The sequence below is a fragment of the Parasteatoda tepidariorum genome, chromosome 4 (assembly GCF_043381705.1).
Source record: "Parasteatoda tepidariorum isolate YZ-2023 chromosome 4, CAS_Ptep_4.0, whole genome shotgun sequence".
NCBI classification, from domain to species: Eukaryota; Metazoa; Arthropoda; class Arachnida; order Araneae; family Theridiidae; genus Parasteatoda; species Parasteatoda tepidariorum.
Genome location: NC_092207.1, coordinates 71616925 through 71630699, shown reverse-complemented (window position 1 = coordinate 71630699; position 13775 = coordinate 71616925). Strand labels below are relative to the sequence as shown.

General features: G+C 28.5%; 1 protein-coding gene across 1 annotated transcript in view; it reads left to right on the top strand.

Annotated features, from left to right (window-relative positions):
- Positions 1-1474: 1474 nt before the first annotated feature.
- The window catches only part of LOC107436285 (uncharacterized), a 45850-nt gene continuing 33549 nt past the window's right edge, over positions 1475-13775 (top strand). The window contains exon 1 of the mRNA XM_043044996.2: positions 1475-1657. Coding sequence (XP_042900930.1) covers positions 1614-1657 — 44 coding nt within the window. The 5' untranslated portion in view covers positions 1475-1613. The remainder of the gene's footprint in view (positions 1658-13775) is intronic.

The following is a 13775-nucleotide window of genomic DNA, read 5'->3' as shown; positions in this document are numbered from 1 at the left end:
GTTTGATTATGAAGAAAAATTTTAAACTCTGTTAAAAAACGTTTAAAACTATAAGAGCCTATATGGGTAGATCTCTAAAACCTTTAACTTTTAATAACAAAGAAAAATAATAAAAAATAATAGGCACACTATTTTTACACCCCCAGAATTGTTTGAAAATTTATAAACTATCAGAAAATAATCGTGAACATCGAAACTTTTGATGCCCTTATAGGTATAAACAAAAAATTAAAATTTTTGAACTAATTTTTCTAGGTTCATATACATTTCATTAAAAATCATAAAAACGACAAAAGTATCATTTATTTAATAAACATATAAACTTATTGAACCCAGTTTTCATTTATTGATCAATTTTTTCTTTTGAATAATTTCATCCATATTTACCCTTTATTTTTCATCAAAAATTATTAGTATCATAAATGAATTTAAAAATTTTAATATTAAGTTAAATTTTTATAAAATGTATAAAAAGGCTTACTTTAATTATTTTCAGTCAAAAAATATCTTCAATTAGTAAAACAATTAAAATACTAAGTTTTGATTTGTTAAATTCAATTAATTAAATCCTGAGGTTACAATTTGACAGGGTTACGGTCTGGACAACCTAGAGAATAGATCGAAAACTTTACTCAGATGCAACGCAATGCGATGCACACAACGCAGGAAATAAATTAGGCNAAAAAAATCTCTCTTATTCTAACTAAAAAAGCTGTTATTTTAACAAAAAACTCCATTAAACAACTATGTCAGCATTGTGGTTAATGCGAACTGAGACTAGAATTTGCATGACAAGCCAAGGGTAGGATTCGAAATCGGATCCCCTTAAAGTTAGGCGAGCGCTCGGCCCCCTCAGCCATGGCAGCTCTAGTGTTTGATTATGAAGAAAGATTTTTACTGTGGAAAAACGTTTAAAACTATTATGGCCTATATACTTATGAAAATGTCTGGCAATTATACTACCAAAACTATACATTTTAAGGATGATAATAATTATGTAAAGTATTTATTTGATATTTAAGTCGAATTTCAATTTTATTCATGCAATGTTCAAAACCATAAAATAATTGCTAAAATGCTAGAAGACGTATAGAAAATTCTAGTAAAAGGATTCGAAGAAAAGTAAAATTATCTTACAGTAAAACTGCATGTAAAATTGGAACTTCAATTCACAGTTTTATTCCGTTTATAATTAAGGTGAAAAATAGAGGAAAACTGTTTTGTGAAAAACGACTTTAAACTGTTAAATATACGGAGAAAGTCTGGGAAACGGGAATTTCGCTGCGTACATTATGAAATGAATTTTTTTCAAATTCACAAGAACGTTTCTAAACATATTTCTCGGCGAAATTCTATAATTCTCAGTAAACATTTGATTTCCCAAAACTTAAAACATCGTTATAAGGGAAGGAACTTTCTCTAATTTCATATTCAACGGTAGATGTCGCTGCATCTAATCTACCTCTTAGGAAGATGTTGTAAAAGATGAGGAGAGAGTTTTCGTTTCTCCAGTCACAAGCGGATGCGGAAGTAATATCCAACAACTTCCTTATCCTTCGTGAATTTTTCTCTTACGTCAATGGAGAGTGATAGCACGTGATTAGCTTATCATCATGTTATATTCCCACAACCACCGGAGAAGAATATGTAGCGAGAGGTAAAAGAACTTTTTTTTGCTGCTTTATTTATTTGTAAACTCGGAATAAAAACTCAAAACAGTTGATTTGTGGGATATAAAACTTATGATGATGTCAAAAAAAAATTTTTTTTACATAATATACAAGGATTTTCCTAAAATAATATTGTTTTTAAACGTTTTAATAAGATTTGAATGAAGCAGAATTCGTAAGTAAAAGCTACACGAGTTAAACTTCACGAGTTACTAGAACTACATGAAAACTACTACAAACAATGGGGAGCAATAACTATAAAAATATAGTTTTAAAAGAAAATGATAGAGCAGCTCATCTAAATAGCATTTTAAAACATTTTATGTTTGAATAATTTTGGGTATTTTAAATGCAAAGTTAGCGAAACTGAATTAATGTTTTAAACTTCATTACTTCATTGTTTATTCTGTTAAGCAGTCCTTTTCCATTTTTTTTAATTTCCTTTTTTCCAAAGCATAAAATGTTAGTAAACACAAATTAAAAAGTTTTGCATTTCATTGATCAGATATAAGAGCATAACATCACTGGTAATGCAACCAAACTCTATCACTAGAATTAAATACAATTTTTCTAATTTTAAATGTTCGTATAAATATACATATCTGATAAAATTAAAAACTATTATAGATCTTCTTAAAATGCTTTTGATTCCTTTTCTTTGATTAAGAAAAAATAAATTAAGATTGAAAAATACTATTGAAACTAGAAAGCAACCAAATTCTTACAATTTATGAAATATCAAGCTAGACTGTTTTTTTACCACAAATTTTTTTACTTCAGGAATGCATAATTCGACAAAAATTTCAATTTAGATAAATACATCTAAAAGATAAAAGCCATTTTGAAAAGATAAAAAACTGTATCATTTCTAGAAATATAAACAAATAAAACAGATAATAACGCAATGATTAATAAAACATCAAAATTCAATTTACTAAAAATTTTTAACTTTAGTTCATTTTTGATTAAAAACTCAAATAATTTACACTTTTGCTTTCTTTTTTGTATGAAGAATTTTAATAAAATTGCTTATTGAAGATTTTTAATGAACCTGATTCAAAAATCCTTAACGCACAAGATTCGTGATTTTCTTCCTAAAGCGTCAATTTTTAAAAATTCAGACCTTTTATGTTTCCGAAAATATAAATAAAAAACAAACTTTTATTAAAACTATGTACAGGAAATTGAAAATTGAAAGATATGAAGTAAAAGGATTTTCAGAACTTAAAATAATTTTTAATGTTTCGAGACGTAAGAAAGCAAGAACGAATATATTATTAAAATAAACCTGATTCCTCAAGAGAAAAAAAACCTTATGCTTTTCAAGCTAGAGCGTCAATTTTTAAAAATTTCAGAACTTTTATGTTTTCCAAAATATAAATAGAAAATAAACTCATAGTTAAAATATTTACAGAAAGTAAAAAGTTCAGAGATATGAAGTATAAGGATTTCCAAAACTTTAAGGAATTTTTAATACTTCATGGCGTAACAACGGAACAGTTCTGTTACGTTTTTACAATTATTCGCTTAGTTGAACTATTTTGTTTAGTATAAACTATTTTTATTTGTGATGTGATTTTCTGATTAGTTATTAGTTATTAGACGTTTGAGATACTACATATTTTCATGTTGTTATTCATAAACTTTTTTCCATTTTTTATTTACGAATATATGAAAAATTACATAAAATATTATTTAAGGCTGACTCAGAAACTTATTTGTCTTCTAAAAAACATAATAAAATAAAATGTTTGCAAAAATTATAAAATTTCACATAGTCACTTTTATTACTAAAAGTTTATCTCTTTCTTCCAATTTTATTCTAAATTTAGAATAAATTCAATTAAATAGTTTAGAATTCATAACTAAGTCGCAGTTCTTAGTTGTAATTCAAGAAGTTCATATTTATGATAATACATAGTTAAAGAAGTTCGATATCTTACAAAAACTTTGCATACAGTTTGTTACATGTTAATGATCGAGTAATGGATCAAATGGTCCTGACAGCTCAAAGAACTATTTTCATGTTATTTACTGTGGTGTATTTCTCTCGGGTTCGTACGATGTTCCATGGACGAGAGATTTATCGGAAGCTGAGTGACGTCACCCAAAGCAGCACCAATACGGCTCGTGAAACTGTATTTTGTTTTGAAGGCATGTTTAAAGTAAAATTAAAGCAAAATTATTAAGTCAAAGCTTCTTAAAATATAAGCTATCAACGTCCATCCCCCTAAGCTAGTCGTAATAAGATCACCAAACATTGACCTGTCCGTGGCATGATAAAAAGTTTAGGGAACACTTCTCTAAGGTATCGTGTTAAAATAACCAAATTTTACCACGTTTACTAAATTTTATCACGCTTCATAAAACTATATTTTATTGTTAATTTTACTAAAACAAATACCCAAACGCTTCGGGATAAGTTATAAAGATTCTTGGTTAGAAGTTAGAATATAGTTATAAAGATTAAAGAATATAGCTATAAAGATTCTTGGCGTTCACATATAGTAAGACACAGTAAATTTTACCGTATTCTAGTAATTTTTTCATCTATTTTATGATAGAAATTTCCTAGGTTTTAAGATAATGTATGCACTAGTGTTTAATATAAATAATTCTGGCTGTACAAATGATTTCGGGCATTGTGTTCTAAGCTTTCTAACTTATTCGATATCATATAAGAAAACATATATCTCTAACTACTAGAGATGAAAAGAACAACAAAAAAGACTTGAATTTTGTAGAAGTTAATAAATGTCAAGTATTTATTTTAAAAACGTCGTCCTTCTATAATTATTATGCCGGAGGATTAGAAAAGCCGTGGGGAACTATATTCGAGAAGGAATTTCAAACTCATTCGGCTTACCGTTGAAAATAGTTACTGACTAGTTTAAAATCCGCAAGCTACCGAAAAACCACAATACTTTTAAAGAAACAGAAACTCAGATTTCCAAATTTGATTTTACCATTTTTGTCTTCAGGTGATGAGCGTAGAGGGGAGAAGATTTTAAATGACAGTTTAAAGAATTTAGAATCAACAGCTTTAGAATAAGAAAAAAAGGAAGATGTTCACTGTGATGCCACAATGGGCATTACATATTTCCAACCTTTTAAAATATCTTTAAATACTTAAACTTATATTTCTAATCATATTAATGGAATTATATATAAATTAAATCGATTAGTTAATTTTTATTTTAAGCGAGCATAAAATATTTTATTCTTTTCTTATCGATCAATGTAACGGCTAACTTTTTATTTCAATACTAATGTCGACTCATTAATTCACTGCCGCACTTAATCGAAAACAAAATTCTATTTTTAATTCTTTATTCTTAAATTTCTTCCACAAATATGTTTCAGTTACATGGTTATAATAATTCTCGCAGTTTTGTTGGCGACTCGTGATCGCCAAAGTATTTTCAAACCCGATATTGTTTATGTTTTTGGCTATGTTATATTTTGATAATTCGCCAATTTTGGATCTCTTATCCATGCTTCTCCTGTGTCCGTTGGGAACAAATACATTTACTTTCAATTTCAAATTTGTGGCAATTGGGGGATCCTCCCAGTCCTAACCGTTGAATATCATTATGATTCTTGCCAACTAACTTTCGATGTTGAGAATGTAATCTTGATCCTCTTAAGTGATTTCTCTTCTTGAATTGGGACCATTTTTCAACAATCAATAAATTAATTTTGTTCAAGCAATTTTTATTATTTCCTTAAGACAATTGTCATTTTTACATCCATAATTAAAATGTGTTGGTAACGGCAAAAAGAGAAAAAAAATCTCTGATGAATCTACTACCACTAACTATATGCTGATAATGGCGATCACCGACACCATGTTCGTAAAACAAGTTAATCTGCTTTAAAAAAACGTCATTTTCAAAGTCACTTTCGTCACTTTCTCTAAGCTCTGCACGTATAAAAAAATTAAATAGGACATACACATTAAATAGGTTATTGGTAAAACACATCACCCAAGCTATTACCTAAGCATATAAAAGTTACAAATAGCATACATCGGATAACATTTAAAAACTTTGAATAACATAAATCCTGTATCATATGAAAGCTTTCAACAGCGTATATCCTCAGGAGATACAGACTTACAGCACTATACAACTTATAGCATATGAAAGAGTTAAGCAGCATATATCCGACAGCGCATAATTGCTTTAAACAGCATGTATCCGATAATGTATAAAAGCTCAATGCAATGTATACCCAATAGCATATGAAAATCTTTAACTGCACTCGTTCGATAGCTTCAAACCTCCTACATTCTAAAGCAAATAAAAGCTTTAAATAGCATACACCAGGTGACATATAAAAATCAAAAGAAACATGTGTCTGGTGGCAATATAAAAGATTATAGCAGCATAGGTTCGATAGCATATAAAAACTTAAAATAGCATACATCCTATGGCACATAAAAGCTTACGGCCACGTGTATCCGATAGCAATATAAGTGCTGTAAACAGTTTATGTCCGATAGCATATAAAAACTTCAAACAGGTTACATCTTATGGTATATAAAAGCTTGAAGAAACGTTTATCTGATAGCAATATAAGTGCTGTAGGCAGCATATATCCGATAGCATATGAAAACTTAAAATAGCATACATCCAATGGCATATGAAAGTTTAAGGCAACGTGTATCTGATAGCAATATAAATGCTATGAACAGCATATATCTGATTGAATGTAAAAAACTTTAAACAGGTTACATCCGATGGCGTTGAAAAGCTTCAAACAACACATACTTAAAGGCATACAAAATTTTAAAATTGAAATCATTTAAATTTATTCAAGCGTAATATTTGAGTCAAGATGAAATTGTGACAGTAAGAGAAAGAAAAAGAATTGCTGTTTTAAACTTATAGCTCTCTAATGGAGTGCTTTCCCTTTGCAAAGACAGCTTTTATATTAATACGTCTCCCAGAAAGCTGTTCACATATTTTATGACCGCAATATTTGTCTCACGCCTTTTTCTGGGCCGTTAATCTTCGACAAAATTTAAAGCTCTTGTCAGTGAAGGGTTAGAACATTTCGTGATAGAGTGTCTACGTTAGGTGAAAAGTTACTCTCGATGTCACAAAGTTTTCGCCTATAATCAAATTTCTAGACGATGTCCTGTGACTGGAACTTTCACTGTCAAAACAGACATTAAAGGATAGAAGTTTCGGGAAATAATTAAATTGAATTTTTGATATTGTCTACAAGTTTCGCAACATTTTATTACTTTTCAAACTGAATTATAATACTTAAACTATCAAAGTTTTCTTATATCGTTTAATACATTTTAAAAATTTATATTAAAATGTTGTTACGAACATAAATGAAGAATAGTTTCAGATATTGTGTATATTTTTGTAATTAAGAATATATTTTGATATTGTGTACATTTCTGCCAGTGAATTAGAAAAAGTGTAAAAACATTCAACTTACTTTACTTTCAGTGAAGTATTTTGTATTGAAATTTAAACAGGGAAAAAAATGTGGTCCAATCTGCCAGAATACGTGAAACTTTACCGTGCTTCTGCCTCTATTGGAACGCCAAAAAGCTTGGTCTTTTTTACCGAAGCACTTTGGCAATGGTTTTGATAAAATTAATTAAAAAATGTAGCTTTATAATAAGAGATAAAATTTGGTGATTTTAACATGAGAGCATTTCATAGAGCATGCCTTATGATCTATTTATTCCGTTAAATTTTCTTTTCAGTTTTGTATTTTTCACTAAATGCGCAGTTATAGGAATTATAATTTGGGAAATCAGAATTTCCGTTATACCGTAACCATATGAACGAACAAAATTTTCGAATGAATGGTTTAAATACTAGATAATTTAGTTTTATTAACCAGAATTATATTTTGTTTTCAGAAGTGTCATTGCCATAGAGTATGGCAATTTTAGCAGAATTTCATTACCCGTGTATTTGTAATGTTTTATTTTAATATAATTTCTTTTCATACTTTTGCATTTTAACTACATTATTTCACACTTGCGACAAAATTATTTCTCTTTAATATTTTGTAATAAAATTAGATTATTTATAACTTTGTAAAAAAAGTTACGTTCCTTATATTTTATGTAAAATAATTTAAACTTCAAATTTTAATTTGTTTTTCAAGCTCAAAACATTTTTAATATTCATTCAAAATGTATAATAAACATTTCAAAAATGTATATATAATTTTTTGACTATGTAATATAACACTGTCATTGAATATTGTTACTCAATGTTTTTCAAAAGCTAAGAAATTTATAAAACTTGCTTTTAGTTCCCGCTAAAAATTATATTATAACTATATCACATTACTTTTCAATTTTGCATTTACATTTAATATAAAATAAAATAAATCTATATACATGAAATCTATATATAAATAATAGAATTAGAATATGAAATTTTTATTTATAAATTCAGATTTCATGCATTTGAAAAAAGTGTGGCATCAAAACTCCTCCCGATACAGGATACTTTGATGCAAATATAGCCCAAGTGATGCAATTTTCTTTTATCCTAAACATTTCTCCACCTATCGCAAGTCTCAACACATCGAATTTACTATTCTCGGGTACAGCTTGGTATGACGTCATACTGTTTTATATCGAATGCCAAGTTGATGTCGTACATTTTCCTGGGACGTTTTCTTGAATATTTAAGCAAGATACCGTCAGTTGGCAACTTATAACATTCCAGTCACGTAAATATAAGAAATGGATTATGTTGGCAAAACGCGAGAAGAGAATGTAGAGCGTGTTAACATTTATTATTTACATTACGTATTCAGAAAATAAGCAGAAGTATTGTTTCACTGAATATATCAAATAATGAAAATATGAAAGGTTTGTAGAATTGAATGACATTGTGCATAGTTTAACTGTTTTTATCATTTTCTTTTTTAAATCTTAAGTAGAATCGATATGCAAGTTTCAAAGCATTAAAAATGATATATCGAGAGCTGAGTAGACCATTTGTTAAAAAAATAAATAACCTTGCAAATCAATATACTCTGTAATTTGTAATTTCTCAACTTACGAACTCATTTTAAAGATACAGTAGTATCCACTTAATATGATCGCGGTTGATGTTATCAATCGCTTATTATTGTCAAAATCACTCAGTTTTGATTTTCTCTGCCCAGTTTAATGTTAAAATTATAAACGTTTTTATTATTTATTTCTTTATTTCTTCATTTGTTTATTTAATTAATTTCTTTTTAAAAAATAATCTTAACTGCCAAGGAATATTCACTATGCACTGAGAAAAGAGTATGCACTTCAAAGAACAAGATACTATTTACCGTTTTTCTGGATCGATGGGAACACCAAAAAGTGAGGTATTTTTTACCGAAGCACTTAGGGAATGACTGCGGTAAAATTGACAGTAAAATATGGTTTTGCAGTATGTAATGGTTTTACACATGTAAAACTCGGTGACTTTATCATGATACCTTGGAACATGACTAAAAACCATTTATTCGCTTAAATTTACAATACAGTTGCTCATTTTTCACTATATGTGTGATAATAAGAACTATAATTTTGAAAACCAGAATTTTCGATAAACCATTACCATATGAACGACAAATATACCAAATAAATGGTTGAAATACCGTATATGTTGGTTTTTATTACAAGAATTATGGTTTCTTTTACTAGAAATGTCATTTCCATAGAGTACGGTAATTTTAACAGATTTTTTTTTCTCCGCGTGTATTCAGAAGGAAACTGTTCTTTACTTTCGAAAAAAAATTTTGAGGACAAGCGCATCAAAATTTTATGTTCTGCTCGCTTTGACAATAACAGAAAGCTAGTCCTGTTTAACATTAGAACAGAGATCAGCATTTTAAATAGCTATAGCAAATAACCAAAAATTGTCTATGCAATATCGCAGCACATCTCTCATTCTCTACTATTAAATATTGCGATGATCTGTATGGAAAAGAAAGACAAAATGAAAACGCAAAGTGCAAGCGAAATAAAGCTGGTAGTGATGAAAAAGGTGAAAAACCTTAACACCGAGGCTCAAAAATATTCGGGAACATGATGCTCCTACAAAAAGCAGAAACTTTAGCAACGATAGAAACTTTAGCATAAATGGCCTGAAAAGATTTTATTGCAACAAATGATTGGTTCCAGAGATAGAGAAACGCGAACACATGTTTTTACGAGAATTTATTGTGAATAAAAAGTGACGATCAGACAGCAACGGAGTTTCAAAAACAATTCTTAAAGTTGGATGCCTCATATTAATCAGAAAATGTGTACAATGCCCACGAAACCGCTTTAGTTTTTAGAGTACAACAGGAACATGCATACTTATATTCAATAATAAAAACTCAAAAAGACCTAAGATCTCAAACGAACATATTAGTTTCTTGTTTTATGTCAGTATGCCTAGAAAAAAAGATTCAATTTTGTGATTCTTTTGTTGTTATCAATCGGCTAATGCTATCAAAATCATTATGTTGCAAAATGATCACATTTAGCGAAGACTATTGTATTTTAACTTAAAATCATCATTTTCCGTAAATGAACGTGAAAATCAAAAAATGGTAGTACATAGCCTAGTAATTTTTTTTTATCATATTGTAACTAAGTTTTGTAATTATAGTGAAATTACGGAAATATAACTAATTTATTCCTAAACAATATACTGATTTTACTTAAAGGAATAAAATCGTATCTTAAGGAGACACTTTATTTATAAATGCAAAATTTTTTTGATTAGTGTTTTAATAGTTTTTTTAACCAATTGAGATTTTGAATATTATCTAATGATGTTTTTTGTCAGCGTATTCAAAGCCATTTCAAAATTTTAAACAAAGGCACTGAACTTCAAATCTCATTTGTGAACTTTTATAATTATTTATTTAAAGCAAAATTAATGGTCCGAAATTTTTTTAAATTTTTTTACAGTGTTTATTAAATCAAAAGTTTCCATAATCTTTTCGGTATCTTCCTATTTGAAAACATGTTTTTGCAAAAACTTCTAATATCAGAATTTAGAAAACTTCTAACATCAAAACTTCTAGGTAATATTTGAATTATATTAGTAATACTAGGTAATATTTGACGTAATATTAGAATAACCATGAAAAATGTGAAAATTTATTAGAAAAATGAACAACTTACATCATAACCAAAATGGTTTTTAAGAAGAACATTTACCTTGATATCAAAGAGATTTAGTACCGTTTGAGGTGCTCTTTTTTTCAAGCTATAACGGAAAATTTTACTATTTCAAGCCTTTAAAGTTCATAAAGGTTTTATGCTAGTCACGTTTTATGCGGTAGATTTTAAGATTATCACAATTGGCTTAAAAGCATTCACATGTAGTCTATAAGACCTACTGGTCATAAAGAAACACACCACACGTCTTTAAGCATAGAAGCTTTAATAAAATTCTCTGCACTATACCATCTCTCCATTATACCATTAAAGAATAATATACTATTTCTTTTGTCATTAACCAAACCAATTAATCACCTTTCGCTTGGTATGAAACCTATGGAAATCGTTTTTTAATCTCTTATCTTCTTATACTTATACTTATCTTCGTATCTCTTATCTTCTTATATTTCCTTTGGATTTAGCTTCTTGTAATACTAGTTATTTTCCGAATTGTTTTTAACGAAACAATTATAAATTACTATAAAATTCATTTAAAACAATATTCTAAAAGTATTCAGAATATTTTCTGCCAAATTTCAAGAGGGTATAAGAAAACCACTCCTCCATTCTGATTCCATCCATCCATTTTTAATGTTTTCTGAAACTTGATAAACCAGAGAATGTATAAAGAACAAATTCCTTCCACAAACCATTTTTTATTAAAAAAAATCATTAGGCTTAGTTACATTCGCAAACCCTAAATATTTCGTGGGAACACATCTTTATTAATTTAACAAAAGAAAATGTTGTTTATTTTATTAATTTTATATTAAATGAGGGTATGACACGTAATAAAAATAGTTACCTGGATAAAATGCTAAAGACTCATGTTCTTTTTACGGTAGAATGCTGCCCAACTGGAAGCAAAATCACTTCGTTTCTTTGCTATACAAACAAGTATTCGAACTGTTTAGGCCACGTGATGCCAGATACTGATTATATCAAGAGATATTTATTGTTTTGTGAGGGAATGAGGGCTATTTCCAGCAACCACAGAAATAAAACTCTCATCTTTGATGATTCAGCAATCCTTCAGCGGAATTCCGTTAATTTTGAGAATCATTTTGTCACGAAATCACGTGATTTGTGACGAAACTCGAACTCTTAAATGTAAGACGAAACTGTTTCCTCAACTCGAAACCTAATCGTAATACCTGGTGGGAGATTGTTACTTAAAAGGACGAACCTAGAATAAAGACTAGACAATTGGAAAGAAAAAGTGATGAATTAAGTAGACCGGTTGAATGATGGTCAAGGAGTTGGCTTCCTACCAGGAAAGTTTGAATGTTGCTTCGGGCATGGATGTAATTTATCTCTCTGTTCTATCTGTCCTTGTTGTGTCGTTCCACCTATATGGTTGCCGATGTTAAAGTGGTTATAAGAAAAGTTTGGTACAATAGGCACTACAAGTTTTTTTTCTTTTGGAAAAAAAATAGAATTACGAAATATTTTGCTCGGAGTATATTCCAGGAAACGGTTTCGTCAAAAACGAAGAAAGTTACGTGATATTTGGGAATCCATTTTTACAGTGAGGGACAGAACTAAAGGAGTTAGACTTTCAAGTGCCTTAAATATAATGATATGATGTGTAAAACTTTATTTAAATATATTTAATAAACTTTACTTACAAATTATTTATACATACCTGTTGTAATACAACAGAAGTGTGCTTTTAGTTGCTTACATGTGTGAGTTGGGATATAGTGAGGGATTGATATTTTGCTTTTAAAAGATATTTTGAAACTTTATTTGAATTCCTAGAAGCAAATAATAACTGTTCATATGAGTAACTGAGTATTAATAGGTTTGACTATTTTTGTTTTTGAAATTTCTAAAATATTCCTTTATGACTCCTAGAAATCGAAAAAGCTCCTTATCTAAGAATGATCTAAATACTAAGGAACCGAATTATTATGTACCACCTGATAGAGGACTAGTTTCCTCTACCGTCTTAACTGGTAAACTTTGAATTGGAAGCATCATTAATTACTCAGGAGCCTTCCTGCAAAATGTGTGTATCACTTTTCTTACCAAGAAAAAAAACACAAGTAGATGCAACAAGAATAAATTTAAAACGCAAATAGATGCAAGAAGAATGAATTTGAAACTAAAATAGATGCAAGAAGAATGAATTTAAAGCGAAAATAGATGCAAAGAAAATAAATTTAAAGCACAAATAGATGTAAGAAGAATAAATTCAAAACGAACATGGATGCAAGGAGAATGAATTTACAGCGAATTTAGTTTTGTGAACTATTAAAGTATTTTTAAAACGATAGATATTTATGCTAGACAACGAGAGAGAAGAATAATAAATTTAAAACGAAAATAGATGCAAGGAGAATAAATTTAACTTTGAAATTCTAAATCTCGTTGACGATAGCAATACAAAGCTATCTATTTCATTATTATTATTTTTCAACTGTTATGATTTTCATTTATTTTTATTATCCTGCTCATCATATCATGGGATCTACATCGTGGATTTTGTAAGCTAGTTATTGCTGTCACATTCTTCAAACTGAGATAGGACTCAGAAAATGAAACGTAAATGATGTTTAGAAGCATTTATACATATTCATTTATGTAAATTAAAGATTTTGATTGAAACTTTAAAAAAATTGGACATTTTTACGTAATGCTGCAAAAAAAAAGACTTTTATAGGATCTTTTGAACTATTAAAGCCCGTTTAAAATCTTTATTTATGTTAGAGTTCGAAAATTAAAATAAAAACAACTTCATTATATAACTTTTTTTTGAGTGGGAACAAAAACAGGCAATTTTTTAAAATTTTACTTAGCTATGTTTGTTAAAATTAAAACAAAAACTTCTAATACTTTTAACAGTTGGTTTGACTATAATTGCAATATATATATATATATATATATAACGCTTTGAAAGCCTAAACATTGTA